The sequence below is a fragment of the Crotalus tigris genome, unplaced genomic scaffold (genome assembly GCF_016545835.1).
Source record: "Crotalus tigris isolate CLP2741 ecotype Arizona unplaced genomic scaffold, ASM1654583v1 scf7180000024347.1601321, whole genome shotgun sequence".
In the NCBI taxonomy this organism is placed as follows: domain Eukaryota; kingdom Metazoa; phylum Chordata; class Lepidosauria; order Squamata; family Viperidae; genus Crotalus; species Crotalus tigris.
The window spans coordinates 812,425-835,727 of NW_024100516.1; the positions used below are offsets into that span (position 1 = coordinate 812,425).

The 23,303-nt window shown below is 45.0% G+C and overlaps 1 protein-coding gene across 1 annotated transcript in view; it reads left to right on the top strand.

The window, feature by feature from the left end:
- ZBTB46 (zinc finger and BTB domain containing 46) overlaps window positions 1-20,965 on the top strand; it is a 70,947-nt gene extending 49,982 nt beyond the window's left edge. The window contains exons 4-5 of the mRNA XM_039326926.1: window positions 12,888-13,063; window positions 19,942-20,965. Coding sequence (XP_039182860.1) covers window positions 12,888-13,063; window positions 19,942-20,082 — 317 coding nt within the window. The 3' untranslated portion in view covers window positions 20,083-20,965. The remainder of the gene's footprint in view (window positions 1-12,887; window positions 13,064-19,941) is intronic.
- Window positions 20,966-23,303: the final 2,338 nt, after the last annotated feature.

A 23,303-nucleotide genomic window follows, 5' to 3' on the forward strand; every position in this document is an offset into this window, starting at 1 on the left:
AGCAGAATTTTCCCCCTGTGGTATCTTATGTGAAAACGGGTAGAAATTATTCTCAACCTTTGCCTTCCAAATAGCAAATCTTTAAATCGGTTGCCCTCTTTTATGGACTAGCAAAATGCTTGCCGGGAGTGTGCAAACAAATTTTTTTTTCCCCCTCTCTCTCCTTCCAATTAACACAGCCAGCCTGCAATTTTACAGTCTGGCGACTGCTAAATAATTTATTGTGCTCTTTGACAAACAGTGGGTGGGGAAAGAAGAAAGCACAGCATGGACCGGCAGAGATCAGCAGATTAGATTTGATACTCTGGGGGGAAACAATATGCTTTTTTTTTTTCTTTAAGCTAAGAAGGAGACCGGCAGATCACTTGCTGAGGCCAGAAGCTAATGGCTGCCTGTGACACGCTCCCATGCGTGTCCCATCACTAAAGTGAAATCCCTCAAGGTTGGGCTTAAGCAAAATGTTCCCAGCAGGTTGTTTTCACTTGGTTTCCAGTTCAGTGGAAGCTGATTGTGCCAGCAAGGCTGACTTCAAGGAGTGTGAAGCATTGCAACTTTGTTCATTTACAAGGTAATTGTTACAAGGCCGTGAGCCAATTCCAAGCACTTCCAGAGGTCACCTGCACAGAGAACAACAGAGGAACAAAATTGGAAGGGACCTTGGAGATCTTTTAATCCAGGGGTCCCCAACCTCTGGGCCGTGGGCTCATGACCAGGCTATTCAGAAATGGGTCCCGTGAGTGGCTGGCTGGAGTGCACATGCACACAGCTCAACTTGCAAAAATGGTGGGCCGGCGGGCCATCGTGTGTGTGCCGGCCCACCACTCGTGCAAGTCAAGTGGCCCAGTTCCTCCCTCGCCCCTCTCCCCCAGTCAGGCTGCCAAGCCATAAAAGTTGGGGACCACTGTTCTAATCCAACCCCATGGTCAGGCAGGAAACCCTATACCAGTGGTGGCGAACCTATGGCACGCGTGCCAGAGGCCCTCTCTGTGGACACGCGCTGCCGCCACCAGCAGCTCATGCAGGCCCGGAGCACCTGGCCCACCCAGCACAAAGGAGGCAAAGCGGCCAGCTAGCAAGCCAAAGGCCACCCCGAGCGGGGAAAGTCGGATCCCCATTGGCGCTGTGGACGCCCAGTCCCAGCTAGCATTGTGTGCCTCCCCCCATCTCTGCTGGGCCTGGGTGGCCATGATGCCGATGGGGATCCACTTTCCCTGCTCAGGGTAGCCTTTTCCCTACTGGCCCTGGCCGTGGTCTACCATGTCTACATGGGGCTTCCCAGCTGATCGCTTCACCTCCTTCATGCTGGGCCGGCCTGCAGCTCTGGGCGGCAGCCTAATGGACCTGCGTGAGTGGCTGGCTGCTGTGGTTGGTACCGAGGTGCGTGAGAGGAATGTGCTCCACCCACGGTGAGCATGGAATAAAAGAGAATGTATCCAGTCAGGGTTGAACTGTAAAGTTTGTTTGTTTATTTATTTATGTATGAGACTTATATACCGCTTTAAGTGCAAGCACTCTCTAAGCGGTGTACACCAGTAAGCAATGTATATATTGCCCCCAACAATCTGGGTCCTCATTTTACCTACCCCGGAAGGATGGAAGGCTGAGTCAACCTTGAGCCGGTGAGATTTGAACCGCTGACCTGCTGAACACAGTCAGCTAAAGTGGCCTGCAGTACTGCACTCTAACTGCTGCGCCACCTTGGTTCTTGCTGTTTTCTGAGGTTGGGTTGCTTGCAGACATTTCTTTACCCAATTAGTTAGCATCATCAGAGCTAGTGAACGTGGGGTTTGCTCCCGATTAGTTTTACACCATCTTTCCAGCAACCAACACCCAGATAAGCAGGGATTAACACCAGGCAAACAATCAAACAGAAAACAATACCCTCCTCAAGAAACACCAAGGAGAAAACCACACGCCCACCAACACTGGCAGGGCAAGCTGCTGTACATGAACAGAGAAAAAGACCCACGCTCGCTTAACACTAATGATGTTACCTAGTCAGGTCATGAAATGTTTGCAAGCAAAGCAAGCTGGGACAGTAAATTTTAGGAATCAGAACAACCGTGTGTGTGTGTGTTGCAAATTCATGGCTACTAATAGGTATAACGGTATATTTTTTCACGGGGCTATTTTAAACAACAAAAAAAGTGTTTTTGCACATCCTTCACAGCATGTAATTGAACTGTTGGATTAGCATAGAACAGTGGTGGCGAACCTATGGCACGGGTGCCAGAGGTGGCACTCAGAGCCCTCTCTGTGGGCACGTGCACCATCACTTCAGTCCTAGGCCTTCAGCTGGGTTTTATAAAACCTTTTCACTCTAGGCCTCTGCTGCCGTGTACAAAAAAAAAAAGGTTCAATCAATCAGTCAATTTCAACTTGTTGCAGGGACAAAAAAAGATCTTGCAAAGTTGGAATTGATTGATTGAACTTTTTAGTCCCACTCAGTCTGCTGTTACCACTGCAGCCACGCCCACCCAATTGGCCACACCCACCTGGCACCTGACGATGCATAAGTGGGTTTTGGGTTGCAGTTTGGGCACTCGGTCTCTAAAAGGTTCTCCATCACTGGCATAGAATTTTCAGCTATGGAAATTCACTGAAGGATTCTGTGCCAGTATTGAGATCCAGTTTGGTCTAGTCCAGGAGTCTTCAAACTTGGCCCTTTTATGACCTGTGGACTTCAACTCCCAGAATTCCTCAGCCAGCCACGCTATTGTAGCATCCCGGAGTCATTTGTGACCTTCCCAACTGAATTCTGACAAGCAAAGTCAATTGGGCAGAAGTGGACAGCTTTGGACCCCTTTAAGACCTGTGGACTTCAACTCGCAGAATTCCTGAGAGTTCCGTGGTGGCTCAGGAATTCTGGGAGTTGAAGTCCACAGGTTGTAAAGGGGCCAGAGTTGCCCACTTCCTCCCAGTGGCTAGTTCAGGAATTCTGGGAGTTGAAGTCCACAGGTTGCAAAGGGGCCAAGTTTGAAGGCCCCTGGTCTAGTAGTTAAGGCATCAGGCTAGAAAGCAGGAGAGTGGCCTGAAGTCATTCAGCCAGCTTTCAAGGGTAAGGCAGAATTCAACCTCTGCCTTAGCCATGAAAGCAGGCTCTCTCTCAGTCCAACCCACTTCACAGGGCTGTTGTTGTGGGGAAAATAGGAGGATGTGGGGGACATATGTTTGCCGCCTTGAGTTAGCTGTAAAAATAATAAAGGCAGGATGCAAATGAAACAAACAAACATTCAACCTAATGTATATCATATAGGGCAGTGGTGGCGAACCTATGGCACGGGTGCCAGAGGCGGCGCACAGAGCCCTCTCTGAGGGCACACGTGCCATCACCCCAGTCTTAAGCCTTCAGCTGGGTTTTATAAAATCTTTTCGCTTTAGGCCTCCGCCGCCTTGTACAAAAAAAAGATTCAATCAATCAGTCAATTTCAACTTCTTGCGGGAAAAAAAAGATCTTGCAAAGTTGGAATTGATTGATTGAACTTTTTAGTCCCACCCAGTCTGCCGTTACCACCGCAGCCACGCCCACCCAATGGGCCACGCCCACCCAATGGGCCACGCCCACCCAATGGGCCACACCCACCCGGCACCCGACAATGCATAAGTGGGTTGCAGTTTGGGCACTCGGTCTCCAAAAGGTTCGCCATCACTGATATAGGGTAATTGCGGTGAGAATAAAAGGAAGGGGGATCCCAGAAGTAAGCTGCCCTAAGCTCCTATAAAAATGATTAGATTAGGATTAAATTAGATTATCAGTTGGAAAGAGTGAAATCGCCCCGGGATGCACTGCCGTAGCTTCTATTTTCTCTTACCTGTTTATTCCGTCTCAGATATTTTAGTCTATTCTTCTTGAATCTTTGTCCTTACCAAGGAACTTCATCCTTAACAATCTGATATGTTTGAAGCTGGCATATATCAGTTTGACACCCGGAATTCCGTACAGATGAGTGAATATAGGTTGGTTTTCTACAGAAATGATCGGGCAATAGAGGAATGAATAATTGCTTTATTGTGTGAAAGTGGATTTAATACTCCCATGTATTTCTTTGCTTCTAGTCTCGAATACATAATGTTATTTTGATAATTCTTTGATTTGTTGTTGGTGCGATGTCGTGTCTGACCCATCACGACCCCATGGACAACGATCCTCCAGGCCTTCCTGTCCTCTACCATCTTCTGGAGTCCATTTAAGCTCACGCCTGCTGCTTCAGTGACTCCATCCAGCCACCTCCTTCTCTGTCAGAATCCAATTATATTTCATCTCTAGTTATCAATTATAGAAAATCCCACTTCTGCCTTCTATGGATTCTGTCATACGATGAAGGGAAGGGGGTGAACAAAGGGGCTTTATGGCCCTCACTTCCTTCAGTACACTTCAAAGGGGCTGAATGTGGATATCACCAAAAGGACTAATCATAACAATGGGGCTATTACCTTTCATGTAGTTTTCTCTGAAGAAAGGAACTGGATGTGTGTATCACCAAAAGGACTAACCATAACAATGGGGCTATTACCTTTCATGTAGTTTTCTCTGAAGTCTCCATCCAGCCGGCAGTAAGGAAAAGGGGGTGGGAGTGTAATGCCTGAGACTGTCGCTGGAAGAAGGGGGTGATTGGGTGGGGCTACTAGGAAACCCCTTAAAACCGTGAATGGGAGAGTTTGGACCCCAAGTTCTGTCTAGAACGCCTGCAACCATTTTCTCTTAATAAAGGATGCCTGTTGGAAGAACTATTCCAAGAGTTCTGTCTTCTTAAGATGCAAAGTGGGGTGGGTCCTTACACGTCCCCTTCTCCTCTTGCCCTCCATCATTCCCAGCATCAGGCTCTTCTCCAGTGAGTCCTTCCTTCTCATTAGGTGGCCAAAGTCCTTGAGTTTCCACTTCAGGATCTGGCCTTCTAAAGATCAGTCAGGGTGGATCTCCTCTAGGACTGACCAGTTGGATCGCCTTGCAGTCCAGGGGACTCGCAGGAGTCTTCTCCAGCACCGTAGTTCAAAGGCCTCAATTCTTTGGCGCTCAGCCTTTCCTATGGTTCAACTTTTCCAAATTTCATTGGGTTTTTGAAATGAGGAATTGGGACAAAATCCGTATTTTCTGCATTATTGGCTATAAAATTGCTCTTGTTTTCTTCAGTCCTGTTTTCTTTTCCATTACCTATAGTGACAATATACTAATCAGAGTTTCGCCTGCTGGATTTTCTTTCTCAGACAATTGAATGCTGACACTAACAAATATAACAAAATTGGTTTAGCAGATACTAAGATTAAATATGTGATATAGTCATAGAAGGGGCAGGGGTAGGGCAGGGGTGGGGCCATTTTTTGGGCACTTGGTCTCTAAAAGGTTCGCCATCACTGCTATAGGAGATCAGTCAGTGGTGGGATTCAAATACCTGAACAACCAGTTCTCTTATTGGATGCAGGCCTGGAACTCCGAAGCCTAGAACAGACTTCCGGAAGTGGCATCCACGCACTTCCGCTCAGCCATTCTAGGCCTGAGAGGCCTCCTCCAGGTCTCCGAGGCCTAGACTGGACTTCCGGAAGCAGTGTCCATTCAGTTGCTTCTCTGAACTCAGCAAAATTTAAGCTATCAGTTTGCCGAACTGGTGCAAACTGGCTGAATCCCACCCCTGAGATCAGTCCTTAATTCTAGATTGTTCATCTGGTATTCTAGCTGAATCACAATTGGAGGGTTCTTTGGAATTTGTGGCGGAAGCCAAGCTCAGGAGAACCTTCCCTTAATTCAGTGGTTCTCAACCTTTTTAATGCCGCGACCCCCAACCGGTCGTAAGTCGAGGACTACTCAACTGGTCGTAAGTCGAGGACTACTCAACTGGTGCAGCACCGTTTGCAGACTGGAGCTTTTGGCGGGCTCAGCAGGGCAGAGACAGCCTGGACAATTCCTATTGGCTTTTGAAAGCCAATAGAATTAGACTCTATTCAAGAGAGTCTATTCTATTGGCTTTCAAAAGCCAATAGAATAAAAGGGAGTAGCACAGCTAAGGAAAAGGGGGAAAAAATGGCGGACTGCGTTGTTTGGCGACCCCCGTGAAATGGTCGTTCGACCCCAAATGGGGTCCCGACCCACAGGTTGAGAACCATTGCCGTAATTGCATTTCCTCTGCCAATTGCGGTCATTCCTGTATCGGAAACACCTAAGGCACGGTCAGCATTCATGCTCTCATGGGGTCTCAGCGGGGCTGCTGCAATTTATTCACCATCCCTGCAGCTATCTGTGTAATTGTGGAGAGACTGAAATTTGCCCCCATCATGGTGTTATTTTGGGAGCTGCACTGGCTGCCAGTTACCTTCCAGGTATAATTCAAGGTTCTGATTATCGTCTTTAAAGCCTTTCATGGTTCTGGACCTGGATACCTATGAAAGCACTGCCTGCCCAGTGAGATTAGGAAGAGAGCACCTGTTGAAGATACTCTGTAGGTGGTGGAAATGTCAGCGACCATAGAACAGAGGGGTAACCCTTCCGCGTGATGCCCCTCTTCCTGGGGAACAAGCCTGCCTCAGTTTATTGGGCTTCCAGAGGGCTAAAAGGATCGATCATTTTGGAAGGCTTTAAGGCAGGGGTCTTCAAACTTGGCCCTTTGATGACTGGTGGACTTCAACTCCCAGAATTCCTCAGCCAGGCACCCGTGCCTGGCTGAGGAATTCTGGGAGTTGGTCCACCAGTCATCAAAGGGCCAAGTTTGAAGACCCCTGCTTGAAGGCAATGTGGAAATTGAGACTACCTCCGGGCATAGGCGGCCTCCTAAGATGCAACATTTTTAACCCTGTGTTTGGATGGCCACTTGGAACCCACAGGAAGTTGCAGCACGTAAGCCCCAGTAAATACATAAAATAATCTTTTCAGCAAGGAAGATGGAAGCTGCCTGCTTCACCTCCTCTGTTTACTTAGAGAGTATTCCTGTTCCCTTTGGAGGGGGCAACATTTCCTGAGTCCGCTGTGAATTCGGCTAGTAAATTAGACCCATGGGTTCTTGTTATTGCAGCTGTCTGAGAATACATCTTTCTAGGACAGTGGTTCTCCACCTGTGGGTCGGGACCCCATTTGGGGTCGAACGACCATTTCACGAGAGTCGCCAAACAACACAGTCCACCATTTTTTCCCCCTTTTCCTTAGCTGTGCTACTCCCTTTTATTCTATTGGCTTTTGAAAGCCAATAGAATAGACTCTCTTGAATAGAGTCTAATTCTATTGGCTTTCAAAAGCCGATAGGAATTGTCCCGGGTGTCTCTGCCCTGCTGAGCCTGCCAAAAGTCCCATTCTGCAAACGTTGCTGCACCAGTTGAGTAGTCCTCGACTTACGACCGGTTGGGGGTCACGGCATTAAAAAGGTTGAGAACCACTGTTCTAGGACCTCTTTGTGCATAAAAAGCACGGCAAGGGGCACGAGCCACATCTTCAATGTTCATGCAGGTCTCCTATTGACATATAACATGCAAGCCTTGTCAACCTAGGAAAGGGGTAGGTAACCTTGGCTCTTTTATGACTCGTGGACTTCAACTCCCAGAATTCCTGAGCCGGCATGGCTCAGCTTGGAAACCTCTCCCTTTCCCCTCAGCGTGGCTGGCTCAGGAATTCTGGGAGTTGAAGTCCACGAGTCATAAAAGAGCCAAGGTTGCCTGCCCCTGACCTAGGAGTTAGGAGCGTTAGTTGGCATTGTAAACAACAACCTATGTAGTAGAAGCTGGCTTGATTCCAGACCTTATATCTGATTACTGAGATGCTCTACTTCATTTTAGCAGGGATGATGGTTTAAAGCTGCCTGCTATTAAATGAGTGCCTCTCTCCTTATTTCTGAAATATGTGTTTCTGTTCTGAATGACATTATTAGAGCTAAGTAGACATCATTTCCAGATTTATTTCTGGCCTCATTCCATGCACCAGGGCATTGTTGCTAGGGACAGGCTCAGCCTGGACATCAAAAATCCATATAGAAGACAGTTACTAATTATTACTTAGTGCCTCATCAGGACTCAGACATATTGCCACCTTGTACCTGCAGCAAAATACTCAAACTTGTGATTAAGTCACCCATGTGACTCCAGAACCTGCCCCCAGAGGTTGTGGATGCTCCAACACTGGAAATTTTTAAGAGACCGGACAGCCATTTGTCTGAAATGGTATAGGGTTTCCTGCCTGAGCAGGGGGTTGGACTAGATGACCACCAAGGTCCCTTCCAACTCCATTTTATTACTACTACTACTACTACTACTACTACTACTACTACTACTACTACTATTATTATTATTATTATTATTATTATTATTATTACACAGTCAGCCAGATGTTCAGACTGGATTTGGCATTTTTGTCTACCTATCGAGTCCTTCCCAAGGATCTGGGATAGGCAGATGTGGATGTTTGATGGTATTACAGATATTGTCACAGGATGGAAGCAGTTCCTAGTAAGGCCGGCTCTTGCAATTGAGTAATGGCGAATTTGTCAATGCCAATGGTGTTCAAGTGGTGCTCCAGTTGTTTTGGGATTGCACCCAAGGAGCCTATTACTATTGGTACCACCCTTGCTTGCTTTTGCCACAATCTTTCTATTTCTATTTGTAGGTCTTTGTATTTTGTTATCTTCTCCAGTTCTTTCTCGTCTATTCTGCTGTCTCCAGGCACTGCCACATCCACTATCCAGACTTTTTTGCCTTTCTTATCGACAATTGTTAACTCCGGGGTGTTATGTTGCAGGTGCTTGTCTGTTTGAATTCTGATTATTATTGTTGTTGTTATTGTTATTGTTATGTTTCTGCCTACATCAACAAAGTGAGATTATATACATCTCTAAACAGTACAAGCATTAGGAAACTGGTGCAGCTTAAATCAGTGTATCTGGTTGCACTGGTTTACCCTCCTAAGAAATCTGGCTCTCACTGTACTTATTTTTTATTTATTTATATCCTGCCTCTATTTATTTTTTTTTTTACAAATAACCGAAGGCAGCAAATATAATCAATACACCTCCTTCCTCATATTTTTCCCATGAGAACATCTTGAGCTAGTGAAAAATTTAGAAACTTTGGCAGAATCTCAGCAGTAACCTATAGAAAAGCAGTAATAGTAGATCTCAAAAACCAAAGAAGAAATTTGCATAAACACAGGAGCTGATTATGTACTAAAGAAATAATCCTAAATATATATATTCATATTTATACATACAATACAGTTCATTTAGAGACTGTTCAAAATTATAGTGACACTGAAAAATGTGACATATGACCGTATTTCAATTACATATACATATACATATTAAAAACTTCCAGTGTTGGAGCATTCCCCACTTCTGGAGGCAAGTTGTTCCACTGGTTAATTGTTCTCACTGTCAGGAAGTTTCTCCTTAGTTTTAGGTTGCTTCTCTCCTTGATTAGTTTCCATCCATTGGTTCTTGTCCTGCCTTCAGGGGCTTTGGAGAATAGCTTGACTCCCTTTTCTTTGGGGCAGCCCCTGAGATATTGGAACACTGCTATCCTGTCTCCCCTCGTCATTCTCTTCGTTAAACTAGATAGACTCAAGTCCAGCAACCGTTCTTTGTATGTTTTAGCCTCCAGTCCCCTGATCATCTTTGTCGCTCTTCTCTGTACTCTTTCTAGAGTCTCAGCATCTTTTTTACATCATGATGACCAAAACTGGATGCAGCATTCCAAGTGTAGCCTTACCAAGACATTGTAAAGTAGTATTAACACTCTACAAGTCAATGGAGAAGCCGGATTCATTTTCCAACCGCATTACTAACTTAACAACTGCAGTGAATCACTTAGCAACTGTGGCAAACAATGTTGTAAAATGGGGCAAAACTCACTTAATACTTGTCTTGCTTAGAAACAGAAATTTGGAGTCAGTCGTGGTCATATGTCGAGGATTACATGTACAAGTGAGAATGTGGAGACGTAGTTTTCCAGGGGTAGCTAGTGTTTAACCCAATGGTCTTCTCTGACAATCCAGGTGCCTCTAACCCAAGGGTAGGCCACCTTGGCTCTTTCATGACTCGTGGACTTCAACTCCCAGAATTCCTGAGCCAGCCACGCTGAGGAAGAAGGGAGAGGTTTCCAAGCTGAGCCATGCTGGCTCAGGAATTCTGGGAGTTGAAGTCCACAAGTCATGAGGGGGCCATAGTTCCCTCATGCTGGCTCAGGAATTCTGGCTGTTGAAGTCCACGAGTCATAAAAGAACGAAGTTTGAAGAGCCCTATTTTATCTAGTGCAGGGATAGGCAACCTTGGCTCTTTTATGATTCATGGACTTCAGCTCCCAGAATTCCTGAGCCAGCCACGCTGAGGGGAAAGGGAGAAGTTTCCAAGCTGAGCCAAGGTGGCTCAGGAATTCTGGGAGTTGAAGTCCACGAGTCATAAAAGAGCCAAGGTTGCCTACCCCTGCTCTAATTCATAAATCATTCCTTAAGACAGAAATTTTTCTTGAGGCAACTTCGAAGTTTCATGTTACATTGCCAAATTGATCACTTTGTCATGTTGGTTTTTTTAAAATCACTTTTATTGCTTAGCACTGTTCCTTGAAGGGCCGTTCCAAATTTATTTTAAGATGTAAACCTCTGAGAGTCATTCCAGATTTTAAAACAGACAGAATAAATACATTTCTTTTCAACATCAAAGCACGCACGATTTCCATTATCTTCCTGTTCATTCCCAGAAAATAATATAAGCACTCAGAAAATATTTAGAAATAATGTAAACATTTGGGGGGCAAAAACAATGAATCTTCAAAACAAAAACAACCATAAATAAATCTAATCCAGGAATCACCGAAGAGGAAATTACACCCTTAGCAAATTGGCAGTACAATATAAGCTACTTGCAGCTAACCTCATACTCACTGCCACTGATAATAAAACCTAGCTGGATAATAAAATGTCTACAGGCAAACAACCAAGTTCAGCATCAAGAACCCCACAGCTAGCGATATTGTCTCTTATTGAAATAAGTAAATAACCTGCGTTTGAAAGACAGTCAGTTGTGACTCCATTAAATGAATAAATGTTGATTTCAATGACCCATCTCCCACAATTAACCAAACCTGCCCATTGAACATCTGTGCCAGTGGTGGCGAACCTATGGCACGGGTGGCAGAGGCGGCACTCAGAGCCCTCTCTGTGGGCACGTGCGCCATCACCCCAGTCCTAGGCCTTCAGCTGGGTTTTATAAAACCTTTTTGCTTTAGGCCTCCGCCGCCGTGTGCAAAAAAAAAAGAAGGTTCAATCAATCAGTCAATTTCAACTTCTCATGGAAAAAAAAGATCTTGCAAAGTTGGAATTGATTGATTGAACTTTTTAGTCCCACCCAGTCTTCCGTTACCACCGCAGCCACGCCCAGCCAATGGGCCACGGCCAGACAATAGGCCACGCCCAGACAATTGGCCACACCCACCCGGCACCCGACGATGCATAAGTGGGTTTTGGGTTGCAGTTTGAGCACTCAGTCCCTAAAAGGTTCGCCATCACTGATGTATGCCCACCAGCTGGAATAGATATCCAATACATGTACTGCAATATTTTTTTTGTTAAATTACCTTGTAATTTTAAATCTATAGAAATTATTGTAGTTGTTAAAATGGCCTTTCATTAAAGCTTCTTATTTCATGCCTCATTATATAATCGGTCATCTAGCCCAGAATGCTCGATCAGACGTGTAAAATTGCGATAACATTTTATCAAACAATGTTAAATCAGATACTTGTAGAGGAGATTCTGAAGTACTTAGGGGCTGTTGCCCCAAATCTGAGCCTCATAGAGTCTTTTAAACTTTTTTTTCTTTCCTTCCCTTTTCCCTGTAGAATAAAATAGAGTGGATATTGTCACTGTTTAACTCACAATGAAATTAAGCAGGGGAAGGAATTAAGAGACTGTTCCAATTCCTTCCTTGTAAAATATAGTATGATCACCGCCACAAATAAAAACGTTGAAAGCTTACAAGATAACTCTCTGCAATTTTTTTTTCTGAAGCCATATCCAGAGCATTTGTGGGAAAATGCAGAAATAATCAGTGGCAGAGGCTACTTGGAATGGAATGGAGTGGAGTGGAGTAGAATAATAGAATAGAATAGGAATAGAAATAGAAATAGAGTGGAACAGAATAGAGTAGAACAGAACAGAACAGAACAGAATAGAATAGAATAGAATAGAATAGAGCTGGAAGGGACCTTGGAGGTCTTCTAGTCCAGCCCCCTATTCAAGCACAGGAGTTATGCCTGTGCCAAGGACTATAGGTTGAGACGATACCAGAGAAACATTGAGATGAGACTAGACTAGGATAGGATAGGATAGGACAGGACAGGACAGACTAGACTAGACTAGACTAGACTAGACTAGACTAGAATAGAATAGAATAGAATAGAATAGAATAGAATAGAATAGAATAGAATAGAATAGAATAAACAGATTGTAGAATAGAATAGAATTAGAATAGAACAGAACAGAACAGAAGAGAATAAACTGATTGTAAAATAGAATAGAATAGAATAAACAGATTCTAGACTAGACTAGACTAGACTAGACTAGACTAGACTAGACTAGACTAGACTAGACTAGAATAGAATAGAATAGAATAGAATAGAATAGAATAGAATAGAATAGAATAGGTGCTGGAAGGGACCTTGAAGATCTTCTAGTTCAGCCCCCTGCTCAGTCAGGAGAACCTACACCATCTCAGACAGGGGAATGTCTAGTCTCTTCTTAAAAATCTCCAGTGATGGAGCGCCCACAATTTCTGGTGGCAAGGTGTTCCACTGGTTGATTGTCTTTATGGTACTTTACGGTTGGTTGGTTTGTTTGTTTGTATCCCGCTTTTATTATTTTTACAAATCGTACCCAAAACCTCAGTAGGGAACTGTAATCTGCATTGCTTTATTCTTCTTTTCAGTAAATGAATTCACGGTCATCAGGAAGAAGTTCAAGTGTCCTTACTGCAGCTTCTCAGCCATGCACCAGTGCATCCTGAAAAGGCACATGCGGTCCCACACAGGGGAACGGCCCTACCCGTGTGAAATTTGCGGGAAGAAATTCACCCGGCGAGAGCACATGAAGCGGCACACCTTGGTAAGTTGGGATCTCTAGCGACGTTTCCAGAGGCAGACGACAGACAGAAATGGGACGGAGGGCTGCATGAAAGAGAAAATGGGTGAGCCTAGGGCAGGGGTAGGCAACCTCGGCTCTTTTATGACTCATGGGCTTCAACTCCCGGAATGCTGACTCAGGAATTCTGGGAGTTGAAGTCCATGAGTCATAAAAGAACCGAGGTTGCCTACCCCGGCCTAGGGATGTTTGGCCCGGAGTTTTTGCAGCCTTCTTTTTATTCATTGGGCGGTGATTTTTTGCCAACATTGCCTAGGACAGTGGTTCTCAACCTGTGGGTCGGGACCCCATTTGGGGTCGAATGACCATTTCACGGGAGTCGCCAAACAATGCAGTCCGCCATTTTTTCCCCCTTTTCCTTAGCTGTGCTACTCCCTTTTATTCTACTGGCTTTTGAAAGCCAATAGAATAGACTCTCTTGAATAGAGTCTAATTCTATGGGCTTTCACAAGCCAATAGGAATTGTCCAGGCTGTCTCTGCCCTGCTGAGCCCGCCAAAAGTCCCATTCTGCAAACAGTGCTGCACTAGTTGAGTAGTACTCGACTTACAACCGGTTGAGTAGTCCTCGACTTACGACCGGTTGGGGGTCGCGGCATTAAAAAGGTTGAGAACCACTGGCCTAGGATGATGTTAGCAAAAATCATAAAATCCATAACAATATAAAATTCATAACAGAGCTATGAAAACAATAAAGACACAAAACCAGAATATGGTTTTATTTTTATTTATTTATTTGCATCCTGCCTTTATTATTTTTTTCAGAAATAAATCAAGGTGACAAATACATACGATACTCTTTTCTCCTCCTGCTTTTCCTATTTTCTGCACAACAACCCTGTGAGCGATTGCTGGCCCAAAGTCACCTTAGGCTTTTGTGCCTAAGGCGGGACTAGAACTCTCAGTCTCCTGGTGATTGGCCCAAAGTCACCCAGCTGGCTTTTGTGCCTAAGATGGGAGTAGAACTCACCCTCTCCTCGTGATTGGTTCAAAGTTACCCAGCTGGCTTTTGTGCCTAAGGCAGGACTAGAACTCTCAGTCTCCTGGCTTCTTGAGCCTGCTGCCTTATCCAGTAGACCAGAATAAAATGTAAAATAAAATTAACAGTGCATGCTCGATATGAAGAGAATGTACATATTGATTTTGAGAAGCAGGTTTTTAAAATCCATTGCTAGTGTGTGTTAGCAGTGTTCTTTCTTGTTTGCTACCTGGCCTAACAAATTGACAAATAATTCATTTTGTTGTTGAAAACCAATATAGTTATAAAGTAGAGAAATATTTTTGCCAAACTATATGATCAGATAGATAGATAGATAAGCTTTATTGTCATTTTTTACTGTGGGCAGAATGGCACGCATTAAGAATGAGATTTAGTTGCTTGCTCTCAAAGTGTACACATACTTAATGTCAGAATCCAATTATATTTCATCTCTAGTTATCAACTATAGAAAACCCCATTTCTGCCTTCTCTGGATTCTGTCATACGGTGAAGGGGAAGGGGGGGTGAACAAAGGGGCTTTATGGCCCTCACTTCCTTCAGTACACTTCAAAGGGGCTGAATGTGGATATCACCAAAAGGACTAATCATAACAATGGGGCTATTACCTTTCATGTACTCCTCTCTGAAGTCTCCATCCAGCTGGCAGTAAGGAAAAGGGGGTGGGAGTATAATGCCTGAGACTGTCGCTGGAAGAAGGGGGTGATTGGGTGGGGCTACTGGGGAACCCCTTAAAACCTTGAATGGGAGAGCTTGGACCCCAAGTCCTGTCTAGAACGCCTGCAACCATTTTCTCTTAATAAAGGATGCCTGTTGGAAGAATTATTCCAAGAGTTCTGTCTTCTTAAGATGCAAAGAGATCCTTACACATAACACACATTTAAACATACTACAGTAGTAGCCAAAATTGTGGAAACCTTTTGGGAAAAGTGTACAGTAGAAATGCCACCTTTGGTTAAGTTGCCACCCATTTTTCTTCTAATTTCTTTATAACTGTAGCCTTGTTCACTTAATAATACTATTTTACATCTTACATTTTACATTTCTGGGCGACCAGTCAACTCTTTGCACCATTACTTTAATTTTATTATGTTTTACAAGCTCACTAAAGGAAAGAACACAAAAAAAGCCAACTAACTTAATAGCGATCACATAACACAATGACACATGTCCTCCTCTCAGCTTCAATACAGGACATCAATAACCGAATCCTACTGTGATCTGATTGGCTCATGGCCAAAACAAGATGATACCTGATTGGCTCTCTAAACACTCACGCTCATTGGCTACAGTCAGATGAAGGAAAGCTACCTAAGCAAGTTGTGCTTCCTTTTTCTGGTTAATTGGCTATAACTTTTCATAGAATACAACAAAGATAATTGAACAAACTTTGTTGCATTACATTCTTGATTAAATTATCTTTCCATTGATATATAATTTTATGGTACTGCTCCCCCCCCAAAAAGTGGTGTTATTAGCCATCAAACCTCAAAAATACACTTTTCCCAAAAGGTTTCCACAATTTTGGCCACTACTGTAAGTCACTTTTTTGCAGTGCCATTGTGACTTTGAGCAGCCACTAGATGAAAAGTTGTTAGTCAATGTCCATAATGTTTTAACAGTCACATTCTTCTAGAAAAGAAATCTGTAGTGGCATTTCTGGTCAAATTCACACAACACATTGAAGCAAGCCAGTGAAAGCCCTAGCAGGTTTAGGGTTAATCTTGGTTATAGTTTTTGGCAGCACAGCATATTGTGCACCTTCAGTCCATTGGACTACTTTAGGATCCAGCGTACTGTTCAGTTTGGACTTAAAACTAGGTTAAATCAGGAACCAGTGAAATGTGTTTTATGAATAGACCAATGCTTTCCTAACCCATCCCCACACACTCCTCCAGAATGGCTTGAAGAACCAACTTCTTCTTCTTGTGCCATATCCATTATCGGACGTTGGCGGTCCTGGTTGATCCTGTTTTTATCAGCAGCCGCACGAAAAAATGCTGCTGAGTTTTGTCCAAACCAGTCCCTTAGATTTTGAAGCCACAATGTTCTTCTTCTGCCTGGACCTCATTTGCCTTCAATCTTTCCCTGGAGTATGCCGATTATTCTGGGTGTCACACCACATGTCCGAAATATTCTAACTTTCGTTTTTTAATTGTTTTGGTGATTTCCCTTGGCTTTCCCAGGCGGCTGATCACCTCCTCATTTCTGATCTTGTCAACCCAGCTTCTACGTAACAGCCGCCTGTAAATCCACATTTACAGAGACCAACTCTCTACTCCATAGAGCAGGATAGACAAAATATAGCCTCTGACAAGCCTGACAGAATATTTCAAATGCTTCAGATTTTTAAAAGGGAAAAGACAAATGAGTGAACATTAAGTTGAAGAGTCATTTAGATGGAATAGGTCTCTAAACCATCCCGAAGATTTTTGGAGCAAGATCCAAACATAGGAAGTGCATCCGTGAAAGAAATCCTGTTTCCTCCCAGCTGTTCTCTGGATATCGGGCAGGATATTTTGCAGACAGCCTGTCTTTGCACCCAGTTGCCTCCTGGAAATGGCTGTCTTCCTTTCCACGGGGGAAAACCGTCAACGCTCAGCCGATAAGCTACTGTCTGCTTACCGCAGGTGCAAGGTTGCATCTTGTCGTGCCAAATGGCGGCATTTTGTTGGATAAGATGGGCAGCTAGCTTGCATTGCTTCCGTAGCAATATTTAGGGGCCAGTGCACTCTGTTGCCATAGTACCCAGAACCTGCTGCCTCCATCCTCCTCTCCACGAATCCTTGTCCATTCGGATGACTGCCCGGCCATCTGGACATGGGACCAATTGCTCCCCAGATGCCCCTTGATTTGCTCCATTGGGGTAGCCTCTGAGATATTAATTCAGCTGCAGACACACATGCCTCAGATCTCTTCTTTGTTCTTCGTTGAAATCAAACTCTCACCCCACGGCGGTTGAATTTCAGGTACATTTTGAAAAAAAAACAAATTTTGGGGAAAATTGCAAGGCACGTACAAGGGGTACAAGCGATCGTCAGCCGATAATGAACAATAAAAACTATTTGCACAAAAATGCAAAAAAAAAAAAGAAAAAAGGAAAAGCTTGTAGGTTTATGTCCTTTCAAATATATAGGGGCTGCTGTTGTGGTGAAAATAGGAGCAGGAGTGAGCATTATTAATAAAGGAGACTATTTGCAGCTCAGGCTTGATATGAGGGGTCCTTAGTGCTCTCTAAGCTTGATTGTTTTCTTACAGATGTTTAATTACCCAAACTAGGTAACAGCATCAGTGCTAGCAATAATAATAATAATAATAATAATAATAATAATAATAATAATAATAATAATAATAATAATGTACCTAATGACTGGGATTGCCCAGGTGTTGATTGCCTTTATGGAATGGAGGAAATACCATAAAGGCAATCAACACCTGGGCAATCCCAGTCATTAGGTACACAGCTGGAATAGTGGACTGGACTCAAGCAGAACTAAAAGCAATGGATAGGCAGACCAGAAAAATAATGACAATGAATCATGCCTTTCATCCAGGCAGTGACATGATAGACTTTATCTACCAAGGCAAATAGGTGGGCATGGAATGCTACAAGTACATCAGATGGTTGAAGAAGAAAAAATGGCTTTGGAAGAATATCTGAAGAACAATGATGAAGATGCACTGAAATTAGTATATCAGGAAGGCTTACTAACTACTGGAGAGACCAAACTGGCCTTCAAGAACGACCAAATGAAGAACAGAATAGAGGCATGGGAAGACAAAGCACTACATGGCCAATACATGAAAAAAATAGCTGGGAAAGCAGATAATAATAAAACCTGGCAATGGCTAAGAGCAGGAAAATTGAAGAAAGAGACCGAAGGACTAATTCTGGCTGCACAAGACCAAGCCTTAAGGACAAATGCATACAAAGTCAAAATTAAGAAGACAGCAACAGACAGTAAGTGCCGCCTATGCAAAGAAGCTGAAGAAACAGTGGACCACTTGGTAAGCTGTTGCAAGAAGATTGCACAGACTGATTACAAGCAGCGGCATGACAAAGTAGCAACAATGGTGCATTGGAAGATCTGCTAAAAATATCATTTGCCTGTAAGCAAAAACTGGTGGGATCATAAAATAGAGAAAGTCATAGAAAATGATAAAATTAAACTGCTCTGGGACTTCAGAATTCAAACAGACAAGCACCTGCAACATAACACCCCAGACTTAACATTTGTCGATAAGAAAGACAAAAAAGTCTGGATAGTGGACGTGGCAGTGCCTGGAAATAGCAGAATAGAAGAGAAAGAACTGGAGAAGATAACAAAATACAAAGACCTACAAATAGAAATAGAAAGACTGTGGCAAAAGCAAGCAAGGGTAGTACCAATAGTCATAGGCACCTTGGGTGCAATCCCAGAACAACTGGAGCACCACTTGAACACCATTGGCATTGACACATTTGCTATTAGTCAATTGCAAAAGGCGGCCTTATTAGGAACTGCTTCCATCCTGCGACGATACCTGTAATACCATCAAACATCCACATCTGCCTATCCCAGGTCCTGGGTAAGGACTCGATAGGTAGACAAAATGCCAAATCCAGTCTGAACATCTGGCTGACTGTGCAATGATCGATAATAATAATAATATAATGGAGTTGGAAGGGACCTTGGAGGTCTTCTAGTCCAACCCCCTGCTCAGGCAGGAAACCCTATACCAGTTGTTGTCAACCTTTTTAATGCCGCGACCCCCACCCGGTCGTAAGTCGAGGATTACTCAACCGGTCGTAAGTCGAGGACTACTCAACTGGTGCAGCACCGTTTGCAGAATGGGACTTTTGGCGGGCTCAGCAGGGCAGAGACAGCCTGGACAATTCCTATTGGCTTTTGAAAGCCAATAGAATTAAAGTCTATTCAAGAGAGTCTATTCTATTGGCTTTCCAAAGCCAATAGAATAAAAGGGAGTAGCACGGCTAAGGAAAGGGGGGGGAAAAATGGCGGACTGCGTTGTTTGGCGACCCCCATGAAATGGTCGTTCGACCCCAAATGGGGTCCCGACCCACAGGTTGAGAACCACTGCCCTATACTATTTCAGACAAATGGCTGTCCAGTCTCTTCTTAAAAACTCCCAGTGTTGGAGCATTCACCACTTCTGGAGGCAGATTGTTCCACTGGTTAATTGTTCTGACTGTCAGGAAATAATGATGTTACCAAGTTTGGGTAAAGAAATGTCTGCGAGAAAACAAGCAAGCTCAGAGAGTACCAAGAACCCCCCCTCCAAGAAGTATTATGTATGTTTGCCACCTTGAGTTACTTATAAAATAATAAAGTTGGGGCAAAACACTATTACATCAAGGGTATTTTATTTAATTTGTGCTTTGCTTTTGTGGCTTAGGGCAGATAATAACCAAGAGTAGGAAACAAAGGGAAGGGAAGTTAAGGAAGAAGGAAGGAAGGAAGGAAGGAAGGAAGGAAGGAAGGAAGGAAGGAAGGAAGGAAGGAGGAGAGGGAGGAGGGAGGGAGGGAGGGAGGGAGGGAGGGAGGGAGGGATTCAAATATGTCAACAACAGGTTCTCTGTGTGAATGCCACTTCCAGAAGTCCATTCTGGGCCTGGGCAACAAAAAATTAGCTACCAGTTTTGCCAAAGTGGAGCAAAACGGCTGAATCCCACCATTGGTCGTAAGTGTGGAAAAAGCATCACAAGTCACTTTTTTTCAGTGACGTAACTTCGAACGGTTACTAAGTAACAGAACAACAGAGCGTACAACAAATGAACTGTACAATCTACACTAGACTTTTTCCTCTGCTCATTTTCTCGGCTTTCATTTTTCCCTTCCTCCCCAGGTCCACAGCAAAGACAAAAAATACGTCTGCAAAGTGTGCAGCCGGGTGTTCATGTCTGCCGCCAGCGTGGGCATCAAGCACGGTTCCAGGCGCCACGGCGTGTGCACCGACTGTTCTGGCCACGGCCTGGCCGGCCACTGAGAGGCCGCCGGCGGAGACGGGTCCTCGGAGGGCTTGTACGGCCCCTACGCTGAAGACCCCGAGGATCTCAAGGCGGAAGGAGACGAAGACATCGGGGAAGAGGAGGAGCTGAAATGGAAAGAGGAGGCCGAGATTTCCCAAGACGAGGCGATTCTGGAAAACGAGAAGGATGGCAGTGACTCTGGCCCAGAGCAGGAGAACCCTGAGGAGACCAACAAGGATTTCACTTGGATTTCTTAGGGATTTCTGGGGTTTTTTTTCCTGCCGTTTGGGGGATCGCAAGGTGGGAAGAGCTGTATCAGGAAAACTCAAGGAGACTGGCCATTGGTCCCCGTGTATAGAAGCGTGTTACGTGTGAAGACTTCCCTTTTTTCTTTTCTTTTTTTTCAAAGAACACCTGATAAGTTCTCTGATCACACTTTGCCTCCGTGCTGTCGCTTCCTTCTTTTAAATCCTCCCAATCGTTTTAAAAATAGGGGGGGGAAGAAACCCACCCCTCAGTCTTTCAATCGGAACCGACCAGGTGATTATACAGGCCGTGTGGAATTTCCTCGCTCAAATATATACGTTTCCCCCCCCCCCCCCACACACACGGTCAAACTTAACCTACGGAGGACGTGTGCTTCTCCCACGATAATTATAAAAAAAAATGTTTTAAAATAACTACCCTCCCAGCAGCAAGGGAACGTGGTATCGAGGTTGCCCGTGGTAAACAAAACAGTGGGAGCATTTGAGAGCTTAGCCCAGGAGAAGAACGGGTCTTTCCAGTCTGCATCCTTCCCTAGACCAGGGCTAGGCAACCTTGGCTCTTTTATGACTCGTGGACTTCAACTCCCAGAATTCCTGAGCCAGCTATGCTGAGGGGAAAGAGAGGTTTCCAAGCTGAGCCATGCTGGCTCAGGAATTCTGGGAGTTGAAGTCCACGAGTCATGAGGGGGCCATAGTTCCCCCATGCTGGCTCAGGAATTCTGGGAGTTGCAGTCCACGAGTCATGAGGGGGCCATAGTTCTCTATGCTGCCTCAGGAATTCTGGGAGTTGAAGTCCACGAGTCATGAGGGGGCCATAGTTCCCCCATGCTGGCTCTGGAATTCTGGGAGTTGAAGTCCATGAGTCATGAGGGGGCCATAGTTCCCCCATGCTGGCTCTGGAATTCTGGGAGTTGAAGTCCACGAGTCATGAGGGGGCCATAGTTCCCCCATGCTGGCTCTGGAATTCTGGAAGTCCACGAGTCATAAAAGAGCCACGGTTGCCTACCCCTGCCCTAGACTGTGGTCCTCTTTCCCTGAAGTGGGTTGATCCAAGGATTAATTTAGCCCACGGGCTATTTGTAAACCTCAGGTTGCCTCCGTTTACATAGCTTTTGCTTGCTGATGAGGGAAGAGTGAGGCTTTCGTGCCACAGATAGGCCCCCTCGTGGCTAAGTCTCAAACATTCACTTTTCTGTCTTTTTCAAAAAGTTTTTTTTCCTCTCGTTTGGGGAAAAGAACCAAGGTTTGAACCCAGGCATTGTAGCAGTCGGAGGAACCAAAGGGTTTCCTTGGCCAAGCTCTCTAAAAGAAATAGCCGCGTAGCTTGTTACTAAGCCTTGGATGTATTGAGTCACTACAGGTAGTCCTCAATTTACAAACCCCAACTGGGCCCAGAATTTCTGTTGCTATGTGAGACATTTGTTCAATGAGTTTTGCCCGGTGGTGGGATTCAGCCAGTTCGCACCAGTTCAGGAGAACCGGTAGCTTAATTTACCTGAATTCGGAGAACCGGCTGGGTTCCAGATGTCCAGTCTAAGCCTCGGAGGCCTGGAGAGTCCTGCCAGGCCTAGAATGGCCCACCGGAAGTGTGTGGATGCCACTTCCGGAAATCTGTTCTAGGCATCGGAGGTCTGGAGGAGCCCTCCCAGGCCTAGAATGGCCCACCGGCAGTGTGTGGATGCCACTTCCGGAAGTCTGTTCTACGCGTCGGAGGTCTGGAGGAGGCCTCCCAGGCCTAGAACGGCCCACCGGAAGTGCATGGATGCCACTTTCGGAAGTCCATTCTAGGCATCGGAGGCCCAGGCCTGCATCACATAATAGAACCAGTTGTTCTGGTATTTCAATCCCACCACTGGTTTTGCCCCATTTTACGACTTTTCTTGCCACAGTGCTTAAGTGAATCGTTTGCAGTTGCTAAGTTAGTCACATGGTCGTTAAGCGAATCCGGCTTCCCTCATTCAACTTTGCTTGTCAGAAGGTCGCAAAAGGGGATTACATGATCCCGGGACACTGCCACCGTCAGAAATACGAGTGATTTATGAGCTGTGGTGCCACGGGTTAAAATGCAGTGCTGCAGGCTAATTCTGCTGACTGCCGATTGCCAGCAATTTGGCAGTTCGATCCTGACCGGCTCAAGGTTGACTCAGCCTTCCATCTTTCCGTGGCTGATAAAATGAGGACCCAGATTGTTGTGGACAACATGCTGACTCTTTAAACCGCTTAGAGAGGGCTGTGAAGCACAGTGAAATAATAAATAAGTCTAGGTGCTATTGCTAAGTCCTAAGGAAGTAAGGAAGATTAAGGAAGGAAAAGGGAGGGAGGGAGGGAGGGAGGGAAGGAAGGAAGGAAGGAAGGAAGGAAGGAAGGAAGGAAGGAAGGAAGGAAGGAAGGAAGGAAAAGGGAGGGAGGAAGGAAGGGCCCTGGTGGAGCAGTGGTTAGAAGGCAGCATTGCAGGCTAACTCTGCCCATTGCCAGCAGTTCGATCCTGACTGGCTCAAGGTTGACTCAGCCTTCCATCCTTCCGAGGTTGGTAAAATGAGAACTCAGATTGTTGGGGGCAAGAGGCTGACTCTGTAAACCGCTTAGAGAGGGCTGTAAAGCACTGTGAAGCGGCATATAAGTCTAAATGCTGTTGCTATTTGCCAAGTGTCTGAATTTTGATCACATGACCACGGGGACGCTGCAGTGGTCATAAGTGTAAAAAAATGGTCATGTCATTTTTTTTCGATGCTGTTGTAACTTCAGATGGTCACTAAATGAACTGTTGTACATCAAGGACTACGTGTACGTCAGCTGGGCCGATTTTGCTGTTTTGTGGAGTGGGGAATCTATACGGATCGTCTGTGGCACAGTCCCTTTCAAGGAACGAGTGCTAATCATCTCGCGGGGGCAGGTTAATATGTACATTATCCCATTTTAGCCCCCATTTGAAGCAGTCCACAAGACCACATCAATACAGCAAGTCTTTTGAG